General features: G+C 37.6%; 1 protein-coding gene across 13 annotated transcripts in view; it reads right to left on the reverse strand.

Moving 5' to 3' along the window:
• LOC104222185 (two-component response regulator ORR24-like) overlaps positions 1–13,622 on the reverse strand; it is a 61,805-nt gene that overhangs the window by 13,309 nt on the left and 34,874 nt on the right. For 7 of the 13 annotated variants that reach the window (XR_011403662.1, XM_070162640.1, XM_070162643.1 and 4 more), the window contains 2 exons: positions 8,879–8,998; positions 6,217–6,311 (listed from right to left, as the gene is read on the reverse strand). The exons of 1 other annotated variant lie outside the window; for it this stretch is intronic. Coding sequence is in view for 10 of the 12 variants with exons in the window: in XM_070162640.1 (XP_070018741.1) it covers positions 6,217–6,311 (95 nt within the window). In the remaining 2 variants the exon portion in view is untranslated. Of the gene's footprint in view, positions 1–6,216; positions 6,312–8,878; positions 9,021–9,412; positions 10,392–13,622 lie in introns of those variants that run through there. 5 more of the 13 variants (XM_070162646.1, XM_070162644.1, XM_070162647.1 and 2 more) reach the window with 5 other exon arrangements.

The following is a 13,622-nucleotide window of genomic DNA, read 5'->3' on the forward strand; positions in this document are numbered from 1 at the left end:
CATATACATGTGCTAGCTATGATGTAGTACATGTGTATACATGTGCTAGACAACTTGTATGTCAACACTCCCCCTCAAGTTGGAGCCCATCATTCCAGTCTCCTCAAGAATGTCTAATGCATACTTCCGCTGTGAAATAACAATACCTAAGCTAGATTGAGCAACCTCAATACCTAGAAAATACTTTAATCTGCCCAGATCCTTAGTCTGGAAGTGCTGAAAGAGATGATGCTTCAGATTAGTAATACCATCCTGATCATTGCTAGTAATAACAATATCGCCAACATAAACTACCAGATAAATACACAGATTAGGAGCAGAATGCCGATAAAACACAGAGTGATCAGCTTCACTACAAGTCATGTCGAACTCCTGAAATAATTGTGTTGAACTTACCAAACCAAGCTCGAGGAGACTGTTTCAAACCATATAGTGACCTGCGCAATCAGCATACAAGACCACTTGACCCCCCGAGCAACAAAACCAGGTGGTTGCTCCATATAAACTTCTTCCTCAAGGTCACCGTGGAGAAAAGCATTCTTAATGTCTAACTGTTAAAGAGGCCAATGACGTACATCAGCCATGGACAAAAAGAGACGAACATATGCTACTTCAGCCACGAGAGAGAAAGTATCACTATAATCAAGTCCAAAAATATGAGTGTATCCTTTTGCAACAAGACGAGCCTTAAGCCGATCCACCAGGTCATCCGGGCCGACTTTGACTGCATAAACCCAACGACAACCAACAGTAGACTTACCTGAAGGAAGATGAACAAGCTCCCAAGTGCCACTCGCATGTAAAGCAGACATCTCGTCAATCATAGCCTGTCGTCATCCTGGATGAGATAGTGCCTCACCTATAGACTTAGGGATAGAAATAGTGGACAAAGATGATATAAAAGCATAATGAGGTGATGACAGACGATGATAACTTAAACCGACATAATGGGGATTAGGATTAAGTGTGGGTCGTACACCTTTGCGGAGTGCAATTGGTTGACTAAGAGGAGACAAGTCCGTAGTAGGTGCAAAATCTGATGCAGGACGTGAATCACCTGGGCATGATGCTGGACGTGGACGACGATGATAAGTCAAGAGTGGTGGAGCTGCAGGAGGTTGAACTGGACTAGGTAGTGGAACTGGAGCTATAGGTGGTGGAGCTGGAGCTATAGGTAGTGGAGCTGCAACTGGAGTTGTAGGTAGTGGAGCTGGAGCTATAGGTGGTGGAGCTGCAACTAGAGCTGTAAGTGGTGGAGCTGGAGTTGCAGAGGAAGATGAATGGGAGATGGTGACTGAATCTCCAAAAGATGAAACTGGTAGCACCTCAGAAATATTTAAGTGATTACCTGGACCTGTGAAGTATGATTGGGTTTCAAAGAAGGTAACATCAACGGACATAAGGTACCGTTAGAGGTCAGGAGAATAGCATCGATGCCCTTTTTGCGTTCTCGAGTAACCTAGAAATACACACTTAAGAGCACGATGAACTAACTTATCTTTTCCTGGAGCAAGGTTTTGAACAAAACACGTGCTTCCAAAGATACAGGGTGGAAGAGAGAACAACGGTAAGTAGGGAAATAGAATAGAGAATGAAACTTGATTCTGGACAGCTAAAGATGGCATACGATTAATAAGATAGCAAGATGTAAGAACTGCATCCCCCAAAAATGCAACGGGACATGAGATTGTATGAGTAAGGTACGAACAGTTTTAATAAGATGTCTATTCTTTCTTTCAGCTACCCCATTTTGTTGAGATGTGTACGGACAAGATGTTTGATGAATAATTCCATGAGAGTTCATAAATTGCTGAAATAGGGAAGACAAATACTCTAGGGCATTATCACTACGAAATGTGCGGATAAAAAACCCAAATTGATTTTGAATTTCAGCGTGAAAGGTCTGAAAAATAGAAAACAACTCGGATCGATTTTTCATCAAAAATATCCAAGTGCACCTGGAATAGTCATCAATGAAACTGACAAAGTAATAGAATCCCAAGGTAGAACTGACCCGACTAGGACCCCAAACATCTGAATGGATAAAAGTAAAAGGTGACTTTGCTCGATTATCAAGACGCCGAGGGAAATGGGAGCGGGTATGTTTACCGAGCTGACATGACTCACTTTAGAGTGGACAAGTGAGATAAACGAGGTACCATTTTCTGAAGTTTTGACAAATTTGAATGTCCCAACCGTTTATATAATAAATCTGGTGAATCGGTAACAGGACAAGTTGCTGAAGGAAGACAAGATGTGAGTCCATGTGATTTTGCAAGGATAAAGTAATAAAGTCTATCTGATTCACGCCCGATACCAATGATCCGCCCTGTACTGCGTTCCTGTACAAAAACAAGGTCATCAAAAAATAAAACAAAGCATTTAAGTGATTTTGGCTAAGTGACTAATGGCTATGAGATTAAAAGGACTACCAGAGATATAAAGAACTGAATCTAAAGGTAAGGAAGGAAGTGGACTTGCTTGACCTATTCTAGTTGCCATGGTTTGAGACCCCGTTGGCCATTGTGACTGTTGGGAGAGATTGAGAATATGAAATAGTAGTGAAAAGAGATTAGTTACCAGAAATATGATCATATGCACCTGAATCAATGACCCAAGACTCAGAGGTTGAAGATTCGGAGACACAAGTCATGCTACTATATGTTTGAACAATGGAAGTTATCCCTGAAGATGTCTGTTTACATGCTTTGTACTGAAGGAACTCCATATAATCCGATAAAGAAACCATCTGGATTGGATTCAATGCATTGGACCCAACGGATTGTGAGTTAAAGGCTTCTGATATGAATGCCATTATAATATTGCGCCGAAAAAGCAGAATTCTTTTTTTTCTTTCTGGAATTATTGTTCTCGTCGAAAAACTCACGATTCACGCTAGAAAAATATAAAAATGATCGGAATTTGATTTTAATTGGATGGGTAGGCTCAGATTTGCGAGGAGAAGAGACTGTTCAGAAGAAATTTCCCCATTATATGGCCGGAAACAGTCTCACGCACCGGCGCGTGGACGTCGGAACTTCGCTGGAAAACTTCTTCTAGTTGCGCGTGGGTGCTTTTCTGCCGGAGATTTTTCTGAGGGTTGGTCGCCAAACTCTGATCTACTTCATGATGGTGTTGGTTTTTGCACAACACTGACCGATAGTATGGTTCTTGCGGACAAACCTGTTTTTGCCGGAAAAAGGGCTTCCGGTTGACTATTTTCTCTCCGGAGTCGCTGGAATTTATGCACAGCGATAAATTTCTCACGATTGCTCTGATACCATGTGAGAATGCACGGGAGAAAAATCTTATTATTGATATATTCGTCTTTCAATATAATAGAAGAAGTCTTATTTATAGCTCTACTACAAAGTACATATTATTCTTATTCCAATGTGGGACTAGACTTATATATATAATTCTAAACTAACTAACAGTTTCCAATTTATTCACTTGTTTGATAAGGCTTTAATTTGATGGTTGGCAAGTTGATAATGGTTTTAATTTTAAGTAAACTGTCCTCAAAGTACAGTATGTGACCTTATCTGAATTTCATTAGTGCATTTTTTCTTTCACAACATTCCTCTATAATACAGTAATTAGAGTTGTGCTCTCTCTAACAATTTAAGCATTTAAATGAGATGGTAACACTCTTAAACATAGTATTAGATCAAGCAAATGTCCAGAGTTCAAATCTCACTATCATTTATCATCAAACAAATTTTCATGTGTTTGGCCCACGAAATAGAGTCAAGCCTCATGTAAGCAAATGACTGTAGTCAGAAATCAAAATTTCCACATGCTTGACCCAAGAAAAAGAGTCACGCCTCGTGTAAGTAAATGACTGTAGATAGAAATTAGTTTAAGTAAAATAACTTTGAGAAAATTTAATTAATGTGTTAGACATATAACTTTTCAATTAGGAGTATTATATTTTACACTTATCCATTAGAACACCACTAACTATATCATTTTTACACATTCTTTTGATAATTAAGGTTAAAAAGGTAATATTATTAAATCCTTTTTACACAATTTACTATTGTATAAAGAATTAGATAGTCATCATTAGTCGCTACATAATAGATAACACCTGATTACAAAAATTTTGCAAGTAAAAAATTGAAGTAAATTTAACATTTGTCAATAAGAATTTTAATACTTAACTATATTATCTCATTTATATATTTTTTTTAAAGTTTTTGGTGCGGGGGTGCGTCTGCTAACTGTTGAAAAGCATGAAGTAGAAGAAGAGAGGAGAGGAAACAAAATAAGCGAAACTCTACCCTTCTTTCTTTCCAAGAGTCGGCAGATGAAGGGAAGGATCTAAATAATGTGGTCAACTGAAACGCAAACAGCCTTGATATTGTAGCTACTCCCTCAGTTTCATTTTATTACACACTTTCCTTTTCAGTCAGTCCAAAAGAATGACACACTTCTTCTTTTGGAACCTATATAATGTTAGCATCTCTATTTATCTTAATGACATGACTTGTTATGACCCATCTAATATAAAAGTTTATTTTTTATAAGGAGAGAGAAAATGAACAGAGTGAAACTCTCACCACCATTTACTTAAAAGGATAAGTCTGGTACTTTGTGTATGGCTTAGAAGTCAAGTCTTATTTAATTTCTTATATTGTGAGCAAATGAGTCTCGTTAAACATATTCACATAAAATGGGATGGAGTAATATTTTGTGTCAATCATTCAATCCTCAATTGTGTAGAAAGGGACACTCTAAAGGCTCACACTACAAGAAACTGGTCAATTTTTCAACAACCCAAACCGCCGGAAAATCCTCGGAAAACTAAAATTTTACGACGTTTATTCCTAGAAAAAGCTTCCTTCAAAATAATGCTTATCTAAAAGATTTTTTGATCAAGGGTTGAAAATTATCAAAGGCTTTTGCAATGTAAAAGGAGAAATTGCCCGACGAAAGTAAGGTTAAAAGGATGTGATGTTTGGCAATAGTCTTTGACAGTGCACCTGCCGGAAAACATAAAAATTGATATCATTTTCCAATGGATTTTTTTATTAAAAATTGAATACAAATATAAATGTATCGAATATATTGTGTCATGAGAAAACAATCATTTTTCAGTGGATTGACGGTCAAAAACATAGAATAATCATAGAGGATCTGCCAATTTGGTAAGTTTTCGACAACTTGCCAGACAAAACAAAGAACCATGAAAACATTTACTCCCTCTATTCTACCTTACATGACACTTTTCCTTTTTAGTCTATTCCAAAAAGAATGACCTCTTTCTATATTTGAAAATAAGTTAACTTTAAACTTCTAAATTTACCCTTAAAGGCATGATCTTACGGCCACATAACTGTCATAACATGTTTAACACCACAAGGTCCAAAAATTTTATAACCATACAAATGTCGTGGCATGTGTAAGATCACAAATTTCAAAAGTCTTTCCGTGTCTAGTCAAACAAGTTCATATAAAATTAAATGGAGGGAGTAATATTTTCAACATACAGGCCACCAACAATTGTGGACGGGAAACTTTTGCTCAACTTTCAGCGAGTTTCCCATCGGAATATACTGATGATTGCAAATAAGAAACTTTTCAACGGCTTAACAGTCAAAAACTGTGACATTCTCCACGATTAATGTTTCAATGGTTTCGCCGTACAAAAATATGGGTTTTTGGCAGTTTTAGTCCCTTTTTTACTGTTTTCCCCTCGAAAATAATGGTATACCATTGATAAACTGAGAAATTTACTACCTCATTGGGCATTTTTAAAATTAATGGACATACTGCAAGCTCAATGCCTCTTAGAAACACAAAAATATAGGTAATTTGCTATTAAGGAATGCTGAAATAATGTATTAAACATCAAATATATGTCTACTGAATACAATCTATCTAATGTACATTAGCAACCTATCCTAAGCTGCTCCAAACTCCATTTAGATTCATCGTCTAACGAAATATTCGGAATAAGTTAGAACTTAGAAGACGAGTAAGATATCTTTTGGGAATTTCGGCAAAGGTTATCCAATAATTGGGCGTAACTTCATCCTATAATGTGCATTAGTTTTCCTTATTATAAAATAACATATCAAAATAACGAGGTTCGCTGCAAAATTTCGGTAGAGTTATATAACGCATCAAACAACCTGACAACACATCGAACAACACATCTAAATCATATATGATTAGAAAATGAAATTTCTGACTGAATTGTAAACTTACTTATGTCGTCTCCGCCCAGAGCTCCCCCTGGACTTCTGGATGTGCAAAAGACATTGCAAACCAAACTTCCAAGCTAAAGCCAGTAATCCCTCCATCTGAGAAGCAATATTGACAAATAAAGACATTAACTAATTTTCATCACTATAGTTTTTCATCTTTCTACTGCTATAATGAATCAGATTACATCACTGCAGTGTTATATCTTTGAATTTCATGGGCAAGTCCACCTTGAATTTGTATTTCATCAGCCCACCTCAGCCATGCAACTCTACTGAGATAAACATTAAACTTTTCTATACTCAAAAGTTGATAGCCAATCTGATATATATGGCCATTAAAAGAAAGCTCATCTTGTTGAATCTTATAGAATACTGAAACTAGAACAAGAATGCTCCAATCATAATATTGAGCAATTTACATAATATTGACAAAGCATCAGTATATCAAACATGTTATCAACATTATTCTCTTAAATGTCTAATCAAGAAACAAGAAAATGGAAAATAGATTTGAATCAACAGTCAGAGGAATGAAGAGTTACTAGCTAGTTGCCGATCACGAGAGACGAGTGGTGAGTGGCAATGTTTATGGGGACAAGAGGGAAACAGTCTTTAGATTTTCTTTACTAAATGGAGAAAATGGTGACTGATCAGGTGATATTTTAAATATCCGACGGCCATCCATCGAAAACTCTAGCGAAAATCACTAATCAGAAAACGCATTTTCCTCTATTAGAAGTCGAGCTTTTGATCACCCTGCTTCGTAAAAATTATTATATTCTGAAAATAGCCATTCTACAGCCAGTTCTTTGAGATATCGAAGTAATTCGACCAATGGAAGCCCTATAAAAACCCTCGTTTGTTGAGAATTTTCAACAGAAGTATTCCTTCCAAAAGAGAAGGAACTGTCTTTGAAAACTACTTCCCACAAAATTGCGTGAACTATCTTTGATGGATTGCAATGACCTCTAAGTTGAGAAACTGAATATTAAAAAATTAAAAATTTTAACTGTTCAAGGACTTCTAGTCAATGTATCTCCAATGTCTTGACAGCTTCTCGGTCAGTTGAAAACACCGTTAGAAATCAGCTAGTTCCTGTAAGAGGGAACGCTCAGGGCATACATAATCATATGATTAGCTTTGCTTGACCTGCAATGATACTACTCAGCCAAAGGTGGGTGGGAAGGACTATCAGCCCATCGCTAAGGGTCACACAGGTCAACTATCAAGCGTACAATCAACTCAATCACAATCTGACACAGCCCAACATCTAATCAAACTTCACATTTGCTCCTTGTAAGAACCCAACTGGAGCAGGAAATCTTAGAATTCAGATCTCTCCAGTAACCAAATAAAAATGTATGAGCTATCTTGCATTCAAATTTACAACTAAAGATTACTATGAGAACTTGGTGTAGAATTGTAGATTCACTCTAATGGTGAAGTTCTAACAAAGGAAACCTTAATTTTGGTGCAATTAGAAATAGTGGTGTTAGTCAGATCCTACTTAATGTTTTTCTTTTTATCCTAATTAAAGTTAATATTGAGATAATTATTTTGATGCGAGTATGTCTTTGTCATACTTGGATAATGACATCGATTATTCCTTGTGTTTCATGAGATTGCAAAGATTGAATGCTTTGATGCAGCAGCGAATTGACACCCCTTCGTTGGAAAATAACATAGTGTAGATTGGCAAACAAATCTTTTTATGTATATATACTATATGTTGAATCCCCTTGGCTTCTTCGTGTGTTTATTTTTTTATATTATAAATCTCCTTAGTGAAATTTTGGCTCCATTTTTGCTTTGAAATGTAACTTGAAGTGGCTATCTGATTATGTTCCGGAAGTTGAGACCTCTGCGGCTCCAGTATGAGTATTATTATACAATCTTCCCTGACATCTTTACAGATGAGATGCTCTGTCTTAGACTCTTAGTTATTGACTCTATGTAACTGGAGTTTCTTTGGCCCCTAATGTAGCTACACAATATAAGACACAAGCTAATGCGGCTAAGGAATGAATCGGGATCAACTTGGCAAAGGCGACAAAATAATACTTGGGTGGAATCGAAATGACAGATAATCCAAAGAAGAGGGATTCTGGCAAGAGGTGCAGTATGGGGGAGTTCCAGACTTTGATTAACACTATCTTCGTCAGGGACATAAGTTAGATGAACGTAAGATTTTGCTGAAACAGAAGAAGATTGAGTTCGAACAAAATCAACAAACAATAAGATAAAGAAGAGAAAATCGCAAAAGAAATAAAACCAGTTGTGCTGTTCAGGTTGAAAATAAAATACAGAAGGCTCGAGGAAAGAACCAAGAAAAGAACATAGATAAGGTGGTTGTGAAACTAATCCCAAGACCATCTAGCGACCAAAGACCAATCATAAGTAAATCCAGTCCACAAAGAAAAGGTACGACAATCAAAATAAAAGGATGAGAATGCTAAAATTAAAAAGTAAATAAAGGATCAATTTTCCTGATTAACGTGTCAGACCAAAGGTCCATCCGCTCTATAATGTAGACAGTGAATACAAAATCATCAAATTAACTTTTCTTCCTTCAACTATAAGAGAAGGTCTATCCATCTCATATAAAAGAGAATTCATGATTATCATTGTTCATATATACACACCTATAGATGGTTAGTACTTACCCAAGTTTATGCTGCGATCAACAGCACCAACGAACCCAATCCCCGCAAAGAGAACATGTCTTTATAAGGGATGCTTGAGATCATCATCATGAGATGTGTGCCTCATGCCAGCCTTAAACTCTGCCACAATGGAAACAACAGACTAGACAGAGTTAACGTGTTTAGAATCATCATCTGTTTTGGGAAGATTTACATGAAAGAGTGGGACAACATGAAGCAAACAGACATAATAAGGAGCAACTGGAAGAAACAATGAAAAATGCTAAAAAAAATGGTTAGGATTACATGGCCGGCGGGGTCAATACAATAATCTCTTTACATCAAGAGAAAATGGTAGGCAGTAGCGGAGCTAGGATTATAACTAAGGGCGCCAAAATTTAACTAAGGGCGCCAAAGTGGCTAGGATTTTAACTATGTAAGCAGACCTTACCCCTACCCGGTGGAGTAGAGAGGGTTTTTCCAAAAGACCCTCGGCTCAAGGAGACGAAAAGAGATATTCAATACATAGTAAAGATATATAAAAATTATTTTTACCTGTATGTGGCTCCGCCACTGATTATAGTGCCAGCAAAATGATTAACATGCTGCCAAACGAAGAGGCAGTCTGGCGGATGTGATCGTTTCCAAGAAATAAGATTTATAGTTTACATAAATGATAGAATCTCAGCATTGCAGTTCATGACTTCTTCCACACGCATATCTTAACTCCTTTTTTTTTCTTAAAAACTGAAATGACTCAACAGGTAGAAGAATATAGTTGGAGTAAAGAAAGTAGGCATAACAGGCTAAGAAGTGTGTGTTAATCAGAGTTAGTTGCTCGGTGGACTGAATTGATGCAGAGAGGGACCCAAAACATTACAATACGTAAAGAATGGATTTTTTTTTTTTTTAAAAGGAGTGAAATAACTCAACAGGTTGAAGAGTGGGGCAGAGTTAGTAGCACAATGGACAGAATTGGGAGAGTGGGGCAAAACAATAGAATAGGTAAAGAGAAGACTGGTTATGAAAATGAAATTAATCAAAATAAGAATGTGATACCGTGAGCATCAAACCCAAAATCTTATTGCAATGGGTGACATTATAAACCCCGGTAAGAACATCTACATAACTGATATGGAGACAAGTTTACTAGCAATATCTCCTCCCTATCACTTTCAAAGGGAATCAAATCCACAAATTAAGCAGTTAAAACAGAAACTCGGCTGATGAACAATAATAACTTACTGATTACAATCAAACCAAGGGATTCTAATTCCAAAATTCAGTTCGCGGTGATCTTCTGTATCAACTCTTCTCGATGAGAACGGAGGTTCCATTATTATTGCCCAAGCCAAATCCAGCAATTGCGTTTGAATTTTCATATTGCTAATTCAGTCGTATGGTGGAAAATCTGTTGAAACTTGAAAGTTTAAACTGATTTGCCGTTTTGGGCCTCAGCAGATTTGGAGCGGGTACGTTGAAGAGCAAATGAGCTAGTCTTTTTATTTTATTTACACTAAACACCCACATAATACGACTACACAATGCAAATACACCTTTTATATTTTGAAATCAATCACTTATAGTCCCAGTGTAACCCCACTTGTGGGGTTACACTGGGTTGTTGTTGTTGTTGTTGATAGTCCCATATTATGAAAATCTTATGCAAATATGATGACGTCATCCTTTAATTTTTAAAAATAAAATAAAATTAAACCCATAATATAATGAAAAGTTTCCAGAAAGGAAGTTCATTTAACTAACTAAATTTAAGAAAATTTCAAGCAGAACAATGAATAAGCCAACTAAACTAAGGAATGAGAAATGTTTATATAATAAAATATTTTGATTTTAAAAAATACAAGCAGCTTAAATGTTTAACTGCAAGAAAATTATATTAATAAATGGTACTCATCACGTACTAAGTAATATGTTGTCATTTCCTATTTATTTTTACTTTTGTTCCATTGTCATTTCCTATTTAAGAAAGTATCTATTTTCTTTTTTAATTAAAGGCGTGAGTAATAACTTTTCAAAAAAATTGTTTGTCCTCTTAAATTTCATAAACTAATTGAAACTTTTTACATGTAATTTAATTTGTACATTACATTTCGTGATACTTAGTTATGGATCTATCTAATATTTCGAACCTAAACACTTAATTCAATTAAGATATTATCCAAACTAATATTTTGTAGAATTTTTATAGTATAGGAGGGTAACTATTTGTTTAAAAATACATAACAATGTATATACAATTAAGTCACGTTACATATGCTTAGTGTAATTAATGTGGATTTTTTCACTTAGAATTTATGTGCAGTGTTTGTGTCTTTGGAGGTTAATTGATTGTTTCAAAAGCACGCATTTTACATGGGGACTTTCTGTATTATTATATAGTAACGGAAAAAGATCCATTCCAACTTTATAGTCATATGATTTGGCTCCCATTACAAAAAGGCGAAACTTATAAAATTATAAATGTACTAAGCTAAGAGATACTACCACTATTTCAGTTTGACTCATTTTGAATAAATCAATCAAAGAAAATAAAGGGGTAAATCTTAGCTAGGTATAATAATCCCTAGAACAAAAGATAGATAAGGAGAATACGGGTAATGAACATTCTTTATCAAGACCAAAAACCCATTTTAACGATAATCCTCTCAGTCGCTTTTGTAAGCAAGTTTACAACAAATGTTATGTGTTAGGAAAAGTGTTATGGCCTTTACAATGTTATTTTACGCGATATATATGCAAAAACCCTTCTAAGCTCTAAAAGACAAGTTATAGGGAATATTCGGAAGGATATTCCTAATGGGCCTGCACCGTTGCAAGGGTCGTACAATTTCTTGTTCGCCTTAAGGTCGTCCTCTGCAAGATGTGGAGCTATGAGGATCGCGTCGTTCGTCGTATTTATCAACGGTCGGGGTTGTTCAAATTTGGACCCATACAGTTAGTCCCTCCGCTTGTCCAGGTTGCAACTTGGTGCGTCCTCGATGAGCGGACATCATGCGTTCTTATGGAGAAATTTGACCGTACGAGGCGTTACGGCCTGGCCAATGGTGGGTGGTCAGCGTGCTTAGCAAGACACCAGGTAATGCACTTTACCGGAAAATGACGTTATCTTCACGTACGCATCATTATGCGTGTTTCCGAGAGAGGGATTGATGGTTGTTGCTTCGATTTCGGTGCCATTCTACGACCTTCCGCTTCGATTCTGGCGCCACCCAATCCTATAAATAGGTGGAGGGTTTGTTTTTTTCAAAAAAAATTTGGCCATTTCATTTCTGATTACCCCTCCTCATTCCTCCGAGTTTGTCTTAACAGCCTTCTGTTTCTTCTCCTCTTATTCTTTGTTCATAACTTCTTCTTTTTTGCTGCGTTAACATATCTTTCTTCGAAACATGCCAAGATCACATCGATCTCGTGAAGGGGTTTCTGAGGGCACCCCGTTGTCCATGGCGCCCCTCTCAGGCGGTGAGGATATGGTGGTAGAAGAAGGGGATAGTCTTCCTATGGTGGAGGAGTTACTGCCGAGACACCCCATGTCTCGAAGCGACTTCCTCAAAGATCCTCCTTCTACTCCTACCCCCGTACTTTCTGAAACGGAACAAGTTCACACTGACGCTCTTCGTGCAAAGTATGGCATTCCCGCTCATGTTGACATGGTTCCAGCGGGAAGGGATTTCTTAGAGGTCCACAGACCTAGGTATTGCGCTTTCTACGAGTATCCTTTCGTGATTGGCTATTCTTTTCCCCTGCTCCCATTAGCGGAAGAGTTCTGTAGGTTCTACCAAGTTTGCCCGGCACAACTTTCACCATATACGCTCAAGATACTTCTGTTGTTGACCAAGTATGCGGAGTTGGCAGAATGCGATGTTTCTATCCATCACTTCTTGCACCTGTTCTCGCCCAGCTTCCACAGGGGTACTATGGTGCATTTGAGGCACCGTGGCACAAAAGGACTGGTGATTGGACCAATGACCAAGCAAGTCGCAAGTTTTGGCATAAGTATTTCTATGTCAAAACTGAACACATTATTTCTGACTCCGCCAGGTTCCCGGAGCAGTGGAACGAGACTCGTAAGTGTCACCACTCATTTTACTCTTCCTTCATCTATATTCATTATAGTGTTTGTTTATTTCTTGTTTGCAGCTATGGGACGTCCGCCCCGCCCTATTGCTGGCATAAGGGATTGGGTAGCCCGTCTGTTGCTCCATACAGTGAAAACTCGAGATTGGCCCGCCTTCATAAAACATTATGGCCCGAGCATTCCATCCGGTAAATGTTTCCCCCATTATTGCTTTGTCGGTTATATGTCGTCGTCTATTGATACGATTCTTAATGATGACAGGTCGAGGAGCTTCCAGGCGGAGGGCGCTAGTCCCTGCATTCCGACAGGTCGTCACTGCCGGAGGAATGTAGTTTACTTTGTATGAGTCTGTTCGAGGTGGTCATCCTTAACCGATTCAAGTAGAAGGTTCCTCTCAGGACATGGTCGTGAGGGAGGAGGCTTCTTCAGTACCGACCCCGTATCTCTTGGATGAATCCTCTAACGGGGACGAGTTGTTGTCTAGAAAAAGGGGGAGAATGGAACTTGGGAAGGATGTGGCCGTGGACGCTGATAGAATTAGGACGTCGCAGATGGCACCTATTCCCACATTTATGGCCGACGTGTCAAAGATGAAGGCTCAGGTTCAGATGTCGACCCGGAGGACGTTTGCGAGTTTGTATGTCACCAAACTCACGTAGAGGTCAGAGT

Source organism: Nicotiana sylvestris, chromosome 11, assembly GCF_000393655.2.
Source record: "Nicotiana sylvestris chromosome 11, ASM39365v2, whole genome shotgun sequence".
NCBI classification, from domain to species: Eukaryota; Viridiplantae; Streptophyta; class Magnoliopsida; order Solanales; family Solanaceae; genus Nicotiana; species Nicotiana sylvestris.